This window comes from Oncorhynchus mykiss, chromosome 23, assembly GCF_057628025.1.
Source record: "Oncorhynchus mykiss isolate SJ-2025 chromosome 23, ASM5762802v1, whole genome shotgun sequence".
Taxonomy (NCBI): Eukaryota; Metazoa; Chordata; class Actinopteri; order Salmoniformes; family Salmonidae; genus Oncorhynchus; species Oncorhynchus mykiss.
This window is the reverse complement of record NC_143044.1, coordinates 61,222,577-61,241,059: the sequence shown is the minus strand read 5'-3', so window position 1 is coordinate 61,241,059 and position 18,483 is coordinate 61,222,577. Positions and strand designations below refer to the sequence as shown.

General features: G+C 41.6%; 1 protein-coding gene across 4 annotated transcripts in view; it reads left to right on the top strand.

Moving 5' to 3' along the window:
• The window catches only part of LOC110516764 (G protein-coupled receptor 26-like), a 117,102-nt gene extending 106,535 nt beyond the window's left edge, over positions 1–10,567 (top strand). For all 4 annotated transcript variants that reach the window (XM_090218027.1, XM_090218026.1, XM_090218025.1 and 1 more), the window contains 2 exons: positions 6,999–7,112; positions 9,061–10,567. In XM_090218027.1, coding sequence (XP_090074153.1) covers positions 6,999–7,112; positions 9,061–9,310 — 364 coding nt within the window. In that variant the 3' untranslated portion in view covers positions 9,311–10,567. The remainder of the gene's footprint in view (positions 1–6,998; positions 7,113–9,060) is intronic.
• The last annotated feature ends 7,916 nt before the right edge of the window (positions 10,568–18,483 follow it).

The following is an 18,483-nucleotide window of genomic DNA, read 5'->3' as shown; positions in this document are numbered from 1 at the left end:
TGGTTATATCTGTTCTACATGAATTAACTCCAGATAGTTAATGGTTATAAATACATGTAGTAACCCCAGATAGTTAATGGTTATATATACATGTAATAACTCCAGATAGTTAATGGTTATATATACATGTAGTAACTCCAGATAGTTAATGGTTATATCTGTTCTACATGTAGTAACTCCAGATAGTTAATGGTTATATATACATGTAGTAACTCCAGATAGTTAATGGTTATATCTGTTCTACATGTAGTAACTCCAGATAGTTAATGGTTATATCTGTTCTACATGTAGTAACTCCAGATAGTTAATGGTTATATATACATGTAGTAACTCCAGATAGTTAATGGTTATATCTGTTCTACATGTAGTAACTCCAGATAGTTAATGGTTATATATACATGTAGTAACTCCAGATAGTTAATGGTTATATCTGTTCTACATGTAGTAACTCCAGATAGTTAATGGTTATATCTGTTCTACATGAATTAACTCCAGATAGTTAATGGTTATATATACATGTAGTAACTCCAGATAGTTAGTGGTTATATCTGTTCTACATGTAGTAACTCCAGATAGTTAATGGTTATATCTGTTCTACATGTAGTAACTCCAGATAGTTAATGGTTATATATACATGTAGTAACTCCAGATAGTTAATGGTTGTATCTACATGTAGTAACTCCAGATAGTTAATGGTTATATCTGTTCTACATGTAGTAACTCCAGATAGTTAATGGTTATATATACATGTAGTAACTCCAGATAGTTAATGGTTATATATACATGTAGTAACTCCAGATAGTTAATGGTTATATATACATGTAGTAACTCCAGATAGTTAATGGTTATATCTGTTCTACATGTAGTAACTCCAGATAGTTAATGGTTATATCTACATGTAGTAACTCCAGATAGTTAATGGTTATATCTGTTCTACATGTAGTAACCCCAGATAGTTAATGGTTATATATACATGTAGTAACTCCAGATAGTTAATGGTTATATCTGTTCTACATGTAGTAACCCCAGATAGTTAATGGTTATATATACATGTAGTAACTCCAGATAGTTAATGGTTATATCTGTTCTACATGTAGTAACCCCAGATAGTTAGTGGTTATATATACATGTAGTAACTCCAGATAGTTAATGGTTATATCTGTTCTACATGTAGTAACTCCAGATAGTTAATGGTTATATATACATGTAGTAACCCCAGATAGTTAATGGTTATATCTGTTCTACATGTAGTAACTCCAGATAGTTAATGGTTATATCTGTTCTACATGTAGTAACCCCAGATAGTTAATGGTTATATATACATGTAGTAACTCCAGATAGTTAATGGTTATATATACATGTAGTAACTCCAGATAGTTAATGGTTATATCTGTTCTACATGTAGTAACTCCAGATAGTTAATGGTTATATCTGTTCTACATGTAGTAACTCCAGATAGTTAATGGTTATATATACATATAGTAACTCCAGATAGTTAATGGTTATATATACATGTAGTAACTCCAGATAGTTAATGGTTATATATACATGTAGTAACTCCAGATAGTTAATGGTTATATCTGTTCTACATGTAGTAACTCCAGATAGTTAATGGTTATATATACATGTAGTAACTCCAGATAGTTAATGGTTATATCTGTTCTACATGTAGTAACTCCAGATAGTTAGTGGTTATATATACATGTAGTAACCCCAGATAGTTAATGGTTATATCTGTTCTACATGTAGTAACCCCAGATAGTTAATGGTTATATATACATGTAGTAACTCCAGATAGTTAATGGTTATATATACATGTAGTAACTCCAGATAGATAATGGTTATATCTGTTCTACATGTAGTAACTCCAGATAGTTAATGGTTATATCTGTTCTACATGTAGTAACTCCAGATAGTTAATGGTTATATATACATGTAGTAACTCCAGATAGTTAATGGTTATATACACATGTAGTAACCCCAGATAGTTAATGTTTATATCTGTTCTACATGTAGTAACTCCAGATAGTTAATGGTTATATATACATGTAGTAACTCCAGATAGTTAATGGTTATATCTGTTCTACATGTAGTAACTCCAGATAGTTAATGGTTATATATACATGTAGTAACTCCAGATAGTTAATGGTTATATATACATGTAGTAACTCCAGATAGTTAATGGTTATATATACATGTAGTAACTCCAGATAGTTAATGGTTATATCTGTTCTACATGTAGTAACTCCAGATAGTTAATGGTTATATATACATGTAGTAACTCCAGATAGTTAATGGTTATATATACATGTAGTAACTCCAGATAGTTAATGGTTATATCTGTTCTACATGTAGTAACTCCAGATAGTTAATGGTTATATATACATGTAGTAACTCCAGATAGTTAATGGTTATATATACATGTAGTAACTCCAGATAGTTAATGGTTATATCTGTTCTACATGTAGTAACTCCAGATAGTTAATGGTTATATATACATGTAGTAACTCCAGATAGTTTATGGTTATATATACATGTAGTAACTCCAGATAGTTAATGGTTATATCTGTTCTACATGTAGTAACTCCAGATAGTTAATGGTTATATCTGTTCTACATGTAGTAACTCCAGATAGTTAATGGTTATATATACATGTAGTAACTCCAGATAGTTAATGGTTATATCTGTTCTACATGTAGTAACTCCAGATAGTTAATGGTTATATATACATGTAGTAAATCCAGATAGTTAATGGTTATATATACATGTAGTAACTCCAGATAGTTAATGGTTATATATACATGTAGTAACTCCAGATAGTTAATGGTTATATCTATTCTACATGTAGTAACTCCAGATAGTTAATGGTTATATCTGTTCTACATGTAGTAACTCCAGATAGTTAATGGTTATATATACATGAATTAACCCCAGATAGTTAATGGTTATATCTGTTCTACATGTAGTAACTCCAGATAGTTAATGGTTATATATACTTGTAGTAACTCCAGATAGTTAATGGTTATATCTGTTCTACATGTAGTAACTCCAGATAGTTAATGGTTATATATACATGAATTAACCCCAGATAGTTAATGGTTATATCTGTTCTACATGTAGTAACTCCAGATAGTTAATGGTTATATCTGTTCTACATGTAGTAACTCCAGATAGTTAATGGTTATATCTGTTCTACATGTAGTAACTCCAGATAGTTAATGGTTATATCTGTTCTACATGTAGTAACTCCAGCTAGTTAATGGTTATATATACATGTAGTAACTCCAGATAGTTAATGGTTATATATACATGTAGTAACTCCAGATAGTTAATGGTTATATATACATGTAGTAACTCCAGATAGTTAATGGTTATATCTGTTCTACATGTAGTAACTCCAGATAGTTAATGGTTATATCTGTTCTACATGTAGTAACTCCAGATAGTTAATGGTTATATCTGTTCTACATGTAGTAACTCCAGATAGTTAATGGTTATATCTGTTCTACATGTAGTAACTCCAGATAGTTAATGGTTATATCTGTTCTACATGTAGTAACTCCAGATAGTTAATGGTTATATCTGTTCTACATGTAGTAACTCCAGATAGTTAATGGTTATATATACATGTAGTAACTCCAGATAGTTAATGGTTCTATATACATGTAGTAACTCCAGATAGTTAATGGTTATATATACATGTAGTAACTCCAGATAGTTAATGGTTATATCTGTTCTACATGTAGTAACTCCAGATAGTTAATGGTTATATATACATGTAGTAACTCCAGATAGTTAATGGTTATATATACATGTAGTAACTCCAGATAGTTAATGGTTATATATACTTGTAGTAACTCCAGATAGTTAATGGTTATATCTGTTCTACATGTAGTAACTCCAGATAGTTAATGGTTATATATACACGTAGTAACTCCAGATAGTTAATGGTTATATATACATGTAGTAACTACAGATAGTTAATGGTTATATATACATGTAGTAACCCCAGATAGTTAATGGTTATATATACATGTAGTAACTCCAGATAGTTAATGGTTATATATACATGTAGTAACTCCAGATAGTTAATGGTTATATATACATGTAGTAACTCCAGATAGTTAATGGTTATATATACATGTAGTAACCCCAGATAGTTAATGGTTATATATACATGTAGTAACTCCAGATAGTTAATGGTTATATATACATGTAGTAACTCCAGATAGTTAATGGTTATATATACATGTAGTAACTCCAGATATTTAATGGTTATATATACATGTAGTAACCCCAGATAGTTAATGGTTATATATACATGTAGTAACTCCAGATAGTTAATGGTTATATATACATGTAGTAACTCCAGATAGTTAATGGTTATATATACACGTAGTAACTCCAGATAGTTAATGGTTATATCTGTTCTACATGTAGTAACTCCAGATAGTTAGTGGTTATATATACATGTAGTAACTCCAGATAGTTAATGGTTATATATACACGTAGTAACTCCAGATAGTTAATGGTTATATATACATGTAGTAACTCCAGATAGTTAGTGGTTATATATACATGTAGTAACTCCAGATAGTTAATGGTTATATATACACGTAGTAACTCCAGATAGTTAATGGTTATATATACATGTAGTAACTCCAGATAGTTAATGGTTATATATACATGTAGTAACTCCAGATAGTTAATGGTTATATATACATGTAGTAACTCCAGATAGTTAATGGTTATATATACATGTAGTAACTACAGACTGTTTCAGCTCTGTACGCATCCCAAATGGCACCTTGTTCCCTCTATAGTGCACCACTTTAGATCAGAGCCCTGGTTGAAAGTAGTGCACTAAATAGGGAATGGAGTTGGCATTTGGGATGCAGTCTGTTTCCTGGTTAGAATAGGATAAAACCAGTGTTTTACTGAGTGGGAGGGGTATCCTATTACATGGTAATTTACTGTGGCATAATAGACAGACTCTTTGTCTGTTTTTCTGGATAAAACAGTCTGATATGGTTAAAATTATATAACCATCATCATCACACACCAGACCACACACACACACGTCACGTAATCATGTCAAACACACGTGTCTTTAACCACTCTAGTGTCATAACATGATTATGACAATATTGCTGTCTACGACTGCCATGTGCACATGCATATGCACACACATGCACACATACACACTGTCGTCCTCAATCTCTATGGCTGACAGATAAACAGACACCTAATGGCACCTCCTGGCACGTAATGACACATACGGACACCTAATGACACCTCATGTCACTTCAGCACACCTAATGACACCTCGTGTCATTACAGCACACCTAATGACACATAACGACAACTCATGTCATTTAATGGCACCTCATGGCACCTCATGACAACTAATGACACATAATGACACCTCATGTCATTTAATGGCACCTCAAGGCACCTCATGACAACTAATGACACCTCAAGGCACCTAATGACAACTAATGACACCTAATGACACATAATGACACATAATGACACCTCATGGCACCTCGTGTCATTGCAGCACACCTAAGCACACCTAATGACACATAATGACAACTCATGTCATTTAATGGCACCTCATGGCACCTCATGACAACTAATGACACCTCAAGGCACCTAATGACAACTACTGACACCTAATGACACCTCATGTCACTTCAGCACACCTAATGACACCTCGTGTTATTACAGCACACCTAAGCACACCTAATGACACATAATAACAACTCATGTCATTTAATGGCACCTCATGGCACCTCATGACAACCAATGGCACCTCATGACAACTAATGGCACCTCATGGCACCTCATGACAACCAATGGCACCTCATGGCACCTCATGGCACCTCATGACAACCAATGGCACCTCATGGCACCTCATGGCACTTCATGGCACTTCATGACACCTCATGGCACCTCATGGCACCTCATGGCACCTCATGGCACCCATTGGCAACCAATGACACCTAATGACACCTAATGAAACCTAATGACACCTCATGGCACCTAATGACACCTAATGACACCTCATGACACCTCATGGCACCTCATGGCACCTCATGACACCCATTGGCAACCAATGACACCTAATGACACCTAATGACACCTTATGGCACCTCATGGCACCTCATGGCACCTCATGGCACCCCATGGCACCCCATGGCACCTCATGGAACCTCATGGCACCTCATGACACCTCATCGCACCTCATGACACCTCATAACACCCCATGACACCTCATGACACCTCATGGCACCTCATGGCACCTCACGACACCTCATGACACCTAATGACACCTCATCGCACCTCATGACACCTCATAACACCCCATGACACCTCATAACACCCCATGACACCTCATGGCACCTCATGGCACCTCGTGGCACCTCATGTCACTTCAGCACACCTAATGACACCTAATGACACCTCATGGCACCTCATGGCACCTAATGACACCTAATGGCACCTCATGGCACCTATTGGCACCTCATGGCACCTATTGGCACCTCATGGCACCTCATGGCACCTCATGACACCCATTGGCACCTAATGAAACATAATGACACCTAATGACACCTAATGACACCTAATGACACCTCATGTCACTTCAGCACACCTAATGGCACTTCATGGCACCTCATGGCACCTCATGGCACCTCATGAAACAATGACACCTCATGAAACCTCATGGCACCTAATGAAACCTAATGACACATAATGACACCTCATGGCACCACATGACACCTCATGACACCTCATGACACCCCATGACACCTCATGGCACCTCATGGCACCTCATGGCACCTCATAACACCTCATGACACCTCATAACACCTCATGACACCTCATGACACCTAATGACACCTTGTGAAACCTGATTTTAGGTCTAACAACATAATCACGTTCACGTCATGAAGACGTGTGTCAAATAATGTGAAACCACATATTTCCCTGATCAGTGTTCGAGAGCGTTGTCTGGAGGAGCAGAAGAGGAGGAGACAGAGAGCAACCAGGAAGATCAGTACCTTCATCGGCACGTTCATGGTCTGCTTTGCTCCCTACGTCATCACCAGGTAGGTAGAAAGGGGGGAGGGGAAGAGATAGAGATATCTTTACAAGCAACATTAGATGAGATGACCCTGATATCTTTACAAGAGTATATTAGATGGCATGTCCCTGACAGTGTCTCTTTACAAGAGTACAGTAGATGGTAATAATAACCAGGTTCAACAGGACCAATATCACCTAGCAGGAAGCCAGCCATATTAACAAGGATCAACAGGAGCTATACCACCTGCCAGCCATGATAACAAGGATCAACAGGACCTATACCACCTGGCAGGAAGCCAGCCATATTAACAAGGATCAACAGGAGCTATACCACCTGCCAGCCATGATAACAAGGATCAACAGGACCTATACCACCTAGCAGGAAGCCAGCCATATTAACAAGGATCAACAGGACCTATACCACCTAGCAGGAAGCCAGCCATAATAACAAGGATCAACAGGATCTATACCACCAGCCAGCCATAATAACAAGTGGAAGTGTTTCTGTTCAGAGAATTCTGCTGTGCTGGAAGTGTTTGTGATGGAAAATGAGGAAATGATTTCTCAGGGTGGTTGGAAGACAGGCTCATAAATCAACTGAATAATTTGTTTTGGTGTACTTTTGACAGCCAGCCACATTTGATATTGTACGTTAATTCGGTCTACAGTAACGTGTCCCTGCTGTGTTGTTGGTAACTTACTGTGCTGTTGACTTTCAGGACAACAGAAAGGCACAATATACCCAGGCATCTTCAAATGGAAGATACATATCTAAGTGCTCGATTCAAAGACCTCGATTCAATCTGTAGCGCCAGAAGTTTAAGCCTTCTACAGAAATGTCCTGTACATTTCAACCGTGCTACAATACAGATCTTCTGCGTTATGGAATTAACCAAGCCCTAAGTCTTTTAATAATGAATCTTTACCTGCCCTGTAAGTACATTATCATGAACTGAATAATACGTATTATGTAACAAACAGCATAACTAAATGTCTGAACTCTGACCTCTTCTGTAGTTGTGGGATGACAATTAGAATGTTGCACTTTGACATCCATAGATAGAGAGATATCTAAGACATCCCTCTCCCCCTCTCCCTCTCCCCCTCTCCCTCTCCCTCTCCCCCTCTCCTCCCCTCTCTCCCTCTCCTCCCCTCTCTCCCCCTCTCCTCCCCTCTCTCCCTCTCCTCCTCTCTCTCCCTCTCCTCCCCTCTCTCCCTCTCCTTCCCTCTCCTCCCTTCTCTCCCTCTCCTCCTCTCTCTCCTTCTCCTCCCTTCTCTCCCTCTCCTCCCCTCGCTCCCTCTCCTCCCCTCTCTCTCTCTCCTCCTCTCTCTCCCTCTCCTCCCTTCTCTCCCTCTCCTCCCTTCTCTCCCTGTCCTCCCCTCTCTCCCTCTCCTCCCCTCTCTCCCTCTCCTCCCCTCTCTCCCTCCCCTACACTCTCTCACTCTCCTACACTCTCTCCCTCTCCTACACTCTCTCCATCTCCCCCTCTCCCTCTCCCCCTCTCCTCCCCTCTCTCCCTCTCCTCCCCTCTCTCCCCTCTCCTCCCCTCTCCCTCTCCCCCTCTCCTCCCCTCTCTCCCTCTCCTCTTCTCCTCCCCTCTCTCCCTCTCCTTCCCTCTCCTCCTCTCTCTCCTTCTCCTCCCTTCTCTCCCTCTCCTCCCCTCTCTCCCTCTCCTCCCCTCTCTCCCTCTCCTCCTCTCTCTCTCTCTCCTCCCTTTTCTCCCTCTCCTCCCTTCTCTCCCTCTCCTCCCCTCTCTCCCTCTCCTCCCCTCTCTCCCTCCCCTACACTCTCTCCCTCTCCTACACTCTCTCCCTCTCCTTCCCTCTCCTCCCTTCTCTCCCTCTCCTCCTCTCTCTCCTTCTCCTCCCTTCTCTCCCTCTCCTCCCCTCTCTCCCTCCCCTACACTCTCTCCCTCTCCTACACTCTCTCCCTTTATCTCTCTCTCATCCCTCTTTCCCGATCCTGTATAGGATTGTGGAGTTATTTCCGTCCGTGCCTATCGACCACCGTTGGGGAGTGGTCTCCAAGTGCCTGGCCTACAGCAAGGCGGCCTGCGACCCCTTCGTCTACTCCCTGCTCCGTAACCAGTACAAGAAGACGTGTGGTGACATCATAAACAGGCTGCTGACGCCCAGCTCTATGAATGCATCTGGACCAGGTCACCACGACAACCATGAGACTAGGGGGAGGAACAACACAGTCCAGACTGCAACAAACTGAGGCCGGGGGTTGTGTTACTGTCTAAGGGTTGATACTCTATGTCCAGACTGAGGCCGGGGGTTGTGTTATTGTCTAAGGGTTGTGTTATTGTCTAAGGGTTGATACTCTATGTCCAGACTGAGGCCGGGGGTTGTGTTATTGTCTAAGGGTTGATACTCTATGTCCAGACTGAGGCCGGGGGTTGTGTTATTGTCTAAGGGTTGATACTCTATGTCCAGACTGAGGCTGGGGGTTGTGTTATTGTCTAAGGGTTGATACTCTATGTCCAGACTGAGGCCGGGGGTTGTGTTACTGTCTAAGGGTTGATACTCTATGTTCAGACTGAGGAAGGGGGTTGTGTTATTGTCTAAGAGTTGATACTCTATGTCCAGACTGAGGCTGGGGGTTGTGTTATTGTCTAAGGGTTGATACTCTATGTCCAGACTGAGGCCGGGGGTTGTGTTACTGTCTAAGGGTTGATACTCTATGTTCAGACTGAGGAAGGGGGTTTGTTACTGTCTAAGGGTTGATACTCTATGTTCAGACTGAGGAAGGGGGTTTGTTACTGTCTAAGGGTTGATACTCTATGTCCAGACTGAGGCCGGGGGTTGTGTTACTGTCTAAGGGTTGATACTCTATGTTCAGACTGAGGAAGGGGGTTGTGTTATTGTCTAAGGGTTGATACTCTATGTCCAGACTGAGGCTGGGGGTTGTGTTATTGTCTAAGGGTTGATACTCTATGTCCAGACTGAGGCCGGGGGTTGTGTTACTGTCTAAGGGTTGATACTCTATGTTCAGTCTGATGTATGTGCTACTGTTATTGTCTAATACTCTATATGAGAATATAAAGTTACAAGCCACATAACAAGAACACAGGAAGAATAGAGGCAAGGATTTCTGGGATACGATTCAGTGTATTTCTGTGGTTATCCAACCTAATCACGTCACACAGCGACCGATACGGCCGTAGCATGAACGTGTTGTTGTGAAGAAGATGGACTTGACAAATGTATCTATACCACAACACTCCAACAAGGGTTAAACGGCTGTCCCCGTAGGAGAACCCCTTTTTGGTTCCGAGAAGAACTCTTTTGTGTTCCGTGTTAAACCCTCTGTGGAACAGGGGTCACACCTGCAACCAAAACGAGTTCTCCAAAGGGTTGTCCAATGGGGACAGCCGAACAACCCCTTTGGGTTCTTGATATCACCTTTTTCCCCCCTAAGTGTGTAGGAGTAACGTTACATAAAGACATGGAAGGTACTAATAGTTGTACAGTATGTTTTAGTATGTGTGCTGAGTTGGGGGGGGGGGGGGGGGTACGGTGGCCCTGAGGGGCCAAGTAGCTTTGTATGAAGGGAGTACCTCAGTAAGTGTTGTGGTGTTGAAAGGTAGCACATAACATGGCACCTAAAGGAGAGGATACAACTGATTATTACTGTGATGACGACATATTAGGAAAACACATTGAGGCTTGTTACCTGGGAGATAGACTCAGGTATTTAAAACACATTGAGGCTTGTTACCTGGGAGATAGACTCAGGTATTTAAAACACATTGAGGCTTGTTACCTGGGAGATAGACTCAGGTATTTAAAACACATTGAGGCTTGTTACCTGGGAGATAGACTCAGGTATTTAAAACACATTGAGGCTTGTTACCTGGGAGATAGACTCAGGTATTTAAAACACATTGAGGCTTGTTACCTGGGAGATAGACTCAGGTATTTTACTCTTGATAAAATACACTTCTAATGCTCTCATCTCAGGTGAAATGTTCCTATCAGCGCTTGTGAGCACACCCTTACAGGATTAGATAGGGAGAAAGACCTGTTCTTTCCCTGTCGTATTTAAAAGCAGTGTTTATGTAGCTCTCATATGCATCAATATGTCCCAAAAGGTACCCTATTCCCTACGTACAGCTATGGGCCCTGGTCAAAAGCATTGCACTGAATAGGGGATATGGTGCTATTTGGGATGTAACCCTATGTATTCTCTGATTCTTCAACTGGCCCACTAGCCAAGTTCATGTTTTAATGGGGGATCTGGCCTTAAGACTGATTCTTCAACTGGCCCACTAGCCAAGTTCATGTTAATGGGGGATCTGGCCTTCAGACTGATTCTTCAACTGGCCCACTAGCCAAGTTCATGTTTTAATGGGGGATCTGGTCTTCAGACTGATTCTTCAACTGGCCTACTAGACATGTTCATTTTAATGGGGGATCTGGCCTTCAGACGGATTCTTCAACTGGCCCACTAGCCATGTTCATGTTAATGGGGGATCTGGCCTTCAGACTGATTCTTCAACTGGCCCACTAGCCAAGTTCATGTTAATGGGGGATCTGGCCTTCAGACTGATTCTTCAACTGGCCCACTAGCCAAGTTCATGTTTTAATGGGGGATCTGGCCTTCAGACTGATACTTCAACTGGCCCACTAGCCAAGTTCATCTTTAAATGGGGGATCTGGCCTTCAAACTGATTCTTCAACTGGCCTACTAGACATGTTCATTTTAATGGGGGATCTGGCCTTCAGACTGATTCTTCAACTGGCCCACTAGCCATGTTCATGTTTTAATGGGGGATCTGGCCTTCAGACTGATTCTTCAACTGGCCCACTAGCCAAGTTCATGTTTTAATTTGGGATCTGGCCTTCAAACTGATACTTCAACTGGCCCACTAGCCAAGTTCATGTTAATGCAGGATCTGGCCTTCAGACTGATTCTTCAACTGGCCCACTAGCCATGCTCATGTTTTAATGGGGGGGATCTGGCCTTCAGACTGATTCTTCAACTGGTCCACTAGCCAAGTTCATGTTTTAATGGGGGATCTGGCCTTCAGACTGATTCTTCAACTGGCCCACTAGCCAAGTTCATGTTTTAATGGCCGATCTGGCCGTCAGACTGATATTTCAGCTGGCCCACTAGCCATGTTCATGTTAATGGGGGATCTGGCCTTCAGACTGATTCTTCAACTGGCCCACTAGCCATGTTCATGTTAATGGGGGATCTGGCCTTCAGACTGATTCTTCAACTGGCCCACTAGCCATGTTCATGTTAATGGGGATCTGGCCTTCAGACTGATTCTTCAACTGGCCCACTAGCCATGTTCATGTTAATGGGGGATCTGGCCTTCAGACCGTTAACATTGCTGTTGTTGTGACTGACTGACTGACTGTCTATCTGACTGACTGTCTGACTAACTGACTGACTGGTGACTGTCTATCTGACTGACATGCTGACTGGCTGACTGGCTGACTATCTAACTGGTTGACTGACTTACTAATTAACTGGCTGGCTGGCTGTCTGACTGTCAGACTGTTGGGTTTCCCTCAGGTTGTTTGATCAAGTGTAACATAATTGACAGAGCTTGGCTAGCCTCGGCTTGCAACCCACAGAGAAGAGAAGAGCTCTTCAACCTTGTGTTTGTGTTTGTGTGGGTGTCTCTTTCAACTAGAAAGATGGGTGATGGGTGCCATTATTATGGAATATGATAATCAATCCATAAATATGTTTCTCTTCTTGAGTACTCACAGCAGTGGAAATACGGTCGGAATTATGTGTTTGTCAAATCAAATCAAATCAAATTTTATTTGTCACATACACATGTGACACGCAGATGTTAATGCGAGTGTAGCGAAATGCTTGTGCTTCTAGTTCCGACAATGCAGTAATAACCAACAAGTAATCTAACTAACAATTCCAAAACTACTGTCTTATACACAGTGTAAGGGATAAAGAATATGTACATAAGGATATATGAATGAGTGATGGTACAGAGCAGCATAGGCAAGATACAGTAGATGGTATCGAGTACAGTATATACATATGAGATGAGTATGTAAACAAAGTGGCATAGTTAAAGTGGCTAGTGATACATGTATTACATAAGGATACAGTCGATGATATAGAGTACAGTATATACGTATGCATATGAGATGAATAATGTAGGGTAAGTAACATTATATAAGGTAGCATTGTTTAAAGTGGCTAGTGATATATTTACATCATTTCCCATCAATTCCCATTATTAAAGTGGCTGGAGTTGAGTCAGTGTCAGTGTGTTGGCAGCAGCCACTCAATGTTAGTGGTGGCTGTTTAACAGTCTGATGGCCTTGAGATAGAAGCTGTTTTTCAGTCTCTCGGTCCCAGCTTTGATGCACCTGTACTGACCTCGCCTTCTGGATGATAGCGGGGTGAACAGGCAGTGGCTCGGGTGGTTGATGTCCTTGATGATCTTTATGGCCTTCCTGTAACATCGGGTGGTGTAGGTGTCCTGGAGGGCAGGTAGTTTGCCCCCGGTGATGCGTTGTGCAGACCTCACTACCCTCTGGAGAGCCTTACGGTTGAGGGCGGAGCAGTTGCCGTACCAGGCGGTGATACAGCCCGCCAGGATGCTCTCGATTGTGCATCTGTAGAAGTTTGTGAGTGCTTTTGGTGACAAGCCAAATTTCTTCAGCCTCCTGAGGTTGAAGAGGCGCTGCTGCGCCTTCTTCACAATGCTATCTGTGTGAGTGGACCAATTCAGTTTGTCTGTGATGTGTATGCCGAGGAACTTAAAACTTACTACCCTATCCACTACTGTTCCATCGATGTGGATAGGGGGGTGTTCCCTCTGCTGTTTCCTGAAGTCTACAATCATCTCCTTAGTTTTGTTGACGTTGAGTGTGAGGTTATTTTCCTGACACCACACTCCGAGGGCCCTCACCTCCTCCCTGTAGGCCGTCTCGTCGTTGTTGGTAATCACTGTTGTGTCGTCCGCAAACTTGATGATTGAGTTGGAGGCGTGCGTGGCCACGCAGTCGTGGGTGAACAGGGAGTACAGGAGAGGGCTCAGAACGCACCCTTGTGGGGCCCCAGTGTTGAGGATCAGCGGGGAGGAGATGTTGTTGCCTACCCTCACCACCTGGGGGCGGCCCGTCAGGAAGCCCAGTACCCAGTTGCACAGGGCGGGGTCGAGACCCAGGGTCTCGAGCTTGATGACGAGCTTGGAGGGTACTATGGTGTTGAATGCCGAGCTGTAGTCAATGAACAGCATTCTCACATAGGTATTCCTCTTGTCCAGATGGGTTAGGGCAGTGTGCAGTGTGGTTGAGATTGCATCGTCTGTGGACCTATTTTGTTAGACGATACATTAATTACAGAAACTCTCACTTCCCATTCCCAACTTTACATATTCCTTTTACCTCCTATCGGAGCAGGGGACCTCCCATTCCCAACTTTACCTATTCCTTTTAGCACCTAGTGGAGCAGGGGACCTCCCATTCCCAACTTTACCTATTCCTTTTGGATCCTGGTGGAGCAGGGGACCTCCCATTCCCAACTTTACCTATTCCTTTTGGATCCTAGTGGAGCAGGGGACCTCCCATTCCCAACTTTACCTATTCCTTTTAGATCCTAGTGGAGCAGGGGACCTCCCATTCCCAACTTTACCTATTCCTTTTGGATCCTAGTGGAGCAGGGGACCTCCCATTCCCAACTTGACCTATTCCTTTTGGATCCTAGTGGAGCAGGGGACCTCCCATTCCCAACTTGACCAATTCCTTTTGGATCCTAGTGTAGGGGACCTCCCATTCCCAACTTTACCTATTCCTTTTAGCTCCTAGTGGAGCAGGGGACCTCCCATTCCCAAGACTCCAGTTATTGGGTCACCTTGAAAAGTTTGAGTTTATTGCTAAGTGATTGACAAGATGTTATCACATAAACCCCAGAGGAGTCCTGTATAATGACCCAGATAAACCCCCAGAGGACTCCTGTATAATGACCCAGATTAACCCCACAGGACTCCTGTATAATGACCCAGATTAAACCCCAGAGGACTCCTGTATAATGACCCAGATAATCCCCCAGAGTACTCCTGCATAATGACCCAGATTGACCCCAGAGGACTCCTGTATAATGACCCAGATAATCCCCCAGAGGACTCCTGTATAATGACCCAGATTAACCCCAGAGGACTCCTGTATAATGACCCAGATTGACCCCAGAGGACCAGATTAACCCCAGAGGACTCCTGTATAATGACCCAGATTAACTCCAGAGGATTCTTGTATAATGACCCAGATTAACCCCAGAGTACTCCTGTATAATGACCCAGATAAACCCCCAGAGGACTCCTGTATAATGACCCAGATTGACCCCAGAGGACCAAATTAACCCCAGAGGACTCCTGTATAATGACCCAGATTAACCCCAGAGGACTCCTGTATAATGACCCAGATTAACCTTCCTGTATAATGACCCAGATTAACACCAGAGGACTCCTGTATAATGACCCAGATACAAAGCTGTATAACGGATGATGTTAAAGCCTCTTCACAACCCACATACCCAGAGTATTTACCCCACCCTTACCCATCTTTACACTACCTACCATTTCCATATCTTCAGTTATTGGATCCCCCTGAGGGAGTCAACGTGAACACATTCCTAATTGACTGACAAGATATTATCTCTACTAGGAATCCTTATTTTCCACCCTTTGTATTTGTTGATAAAGGGGATTCCTATCCTACTCACTTTAAATGTTGGCATCATTATTATTACGTTTTCTGTATCAGAAGTGAGCAGACTCTGTATCAGAAGGATGTGATTGAACACAGTATTTCAGGGTTGGTTTAATAGAGATGGGGGTGTGATTGAACACAGTATTTCAGGGTTGGTTTAATGGAGATGGGGGTGTGATTCAACACAGTATTTCAGGGTTGATTTAATGGAGATGGGGGTGTGATTGAACACAGTATTTCAGGGTTGGTTTAATAGAGATGGGGGTGTGATTGAACACAGTACTTCAGGGTTGGTTTAATAGAGATGGGATGTGATTGAACACAGTATTTCAGGGTTAGTTTAATAGAGATGGGGGTGTGATTGAACACAGTACTTCAGGGTTGGTTTAATAGAGATGGGATGTGATTGAACACAGTATTTCAGGGTTGGTTTAATAGAGATGGGATGTGATTGAACACAGTATTTCAGGGTTGGTTTAATAGAGATGGGGTGTGATTGAACACAGTATTTCAGGGTTGGTTTAATAGAGATGGGATGTGATTGAACACATTATTTCAGGGTTGGTTTAATAGAGATGGGGGTGTGATTGAACACAGTATTTCAAGGTTGGTTTAATAGAGATGGGGGTGTGATTGAACACAGTATTTCAGGGTTGGTTTAATAGAGATGGGATGTGATTGAACACAGTATTTCAGGGTTGGTTTAATAGAGATGGGGGTGTGATTGAACACAGTATTTCAGGGTTGGTTTAATAGAGATGGGGGTGTGATTGAACACAGTATTTCAGGGTTGGTTTAATAGAGATGGGATGTGATTGAACACAGTATTTCAGGGTTGGTTTAATAGAGATGGGGGTGTGATTGAACACAGTATTTCAGGGTTGGTTTAATAGAGATGGGGGTGTGATTGAACACAGTATTTCAGGGTTGGTTTAATAGAGATGGGGGTGTGATTGAACACAGTATTTCAGGGTTGGTTTAATAGAGATGGGGGGTGTGATTGAACACAGTATTTCAGGGTTGGTTTAATAGAGATGGGGGTGTGATTGAACACAGTATTTCAGGGTTGGTTTAATAGAGATGGGGGTGTGATTGAACACAGTATTTCAGGGTTGGTTTAATAGAGATGGGGGTGTGATTGAACACAGTATTTCAGGGTTGGTTTAATAGAGATGGGGGTGTGATTGAACACAGTATTTCAGGGTTGGTTTAATAGAGATGGGGGGTGTGATTGAACACAGTATTTCAGGGTTGGTTTAATAGAGATGGGGGTGTGATTGAACACAGTATTTCAGGGTTGGTTTAATAGAGATGGGGGTGTGATTGAACACAGTATTTCAGGGTTGGTTTAATAGAGATGGGGGGTGTGATTGAACACAGTATTTCAGGGTTGGTTTAATAGAGATGGGGGTGTGATTGAACACAGTATTTCAGGGTTGGTTTAATAGATATGGGGGTGTGATTGAACACAGTATTTCAGGGTTGGTTTAATAGAGATGGGGGTGTGATTGAACACAGTATTTCAGGGTTGGTTTAATAGAGATGGGGGTGTGATTCAACACAGTATTTCAGGGTTGGTTTAATAGATATGGGGGTGTGATTGAACACAGTATTTCAGGGTTGGTTTAATAGAGATGGGGGTGTGATTGAACACAGTATTTCAGGGTTGGTTTAATAGAGATGGGGGTGTGATTCAACACAGTATTTCAGGGTTGGTTTAATAGATATGGGGCTATGATTGAACACAGTATACATTATCAGGGTTGGTTTAATAGAGATGAGGGGCTTTGAGTTTTACCTGAAGAATCATAACATTCGTGATTTATTGATTTTCACAATCCTGTTTGTTGTTTGCACTGAACATTGCAGCCTTAGCATGACATTACCAATAAAAAGTAACATATTCTTCAGTGTATTTTTCACTGCACAGAACTGAAGAACGAGCAGTTAATGGTGAATAGTTGATACCTGGAAGAGACTACAGTTACAGCCCATAAATACTGACAGTTAATGGTGAATAGTTGATACCTGGAAGAGACTACAGTTACAGCCCATAAATACTGACAGTTAATGGTGAATAGTTGATATCTGGAAGAGACTACAGTTACAGCCCATAAATACTGACAGTTAATGGTGAATAGTTGATATCTGGAAGAGACTACAGTTACAGCCCATAAATACTGACAGTTAATGGTGAATAGTTGATACCTGGAAGAGACTACAGTTACAGCCCATAAATACTGACAGTTAATTGTGAATAGTTGATATCTGGAAGAGACTACAGTTACAGCCCATAAATACTGACAGTTAATGGTGAATAGTTGATACCTGGAAGAGACTACAGTTACAGCCCATAAATACTGACAGTTAATGGTGAATAGTTGACATCTGGAAGAGACTACAGTTACAGCCCTTAAATACTGACAGTTAATGGTGAATAGTTGATACCTGGAAGAGACTACAGTTACAGCCCTTAAATACTGACAGTTAATGGTGAATAGTTGATATCTGGAAGAGACTACAGTTACAGCCCATAAATACTGACAGTTAATGGTGAATAGTTGATATCTGGAAGAGACTACAGTTACAGCCCATAAATACTGACAGTTAATGGTGAATAGTTGACATCTGGAAGAGACTACAGTTACAGCCCTTAAATACTGACAGTTAATGGTGAATAGTTGATACCTGGAA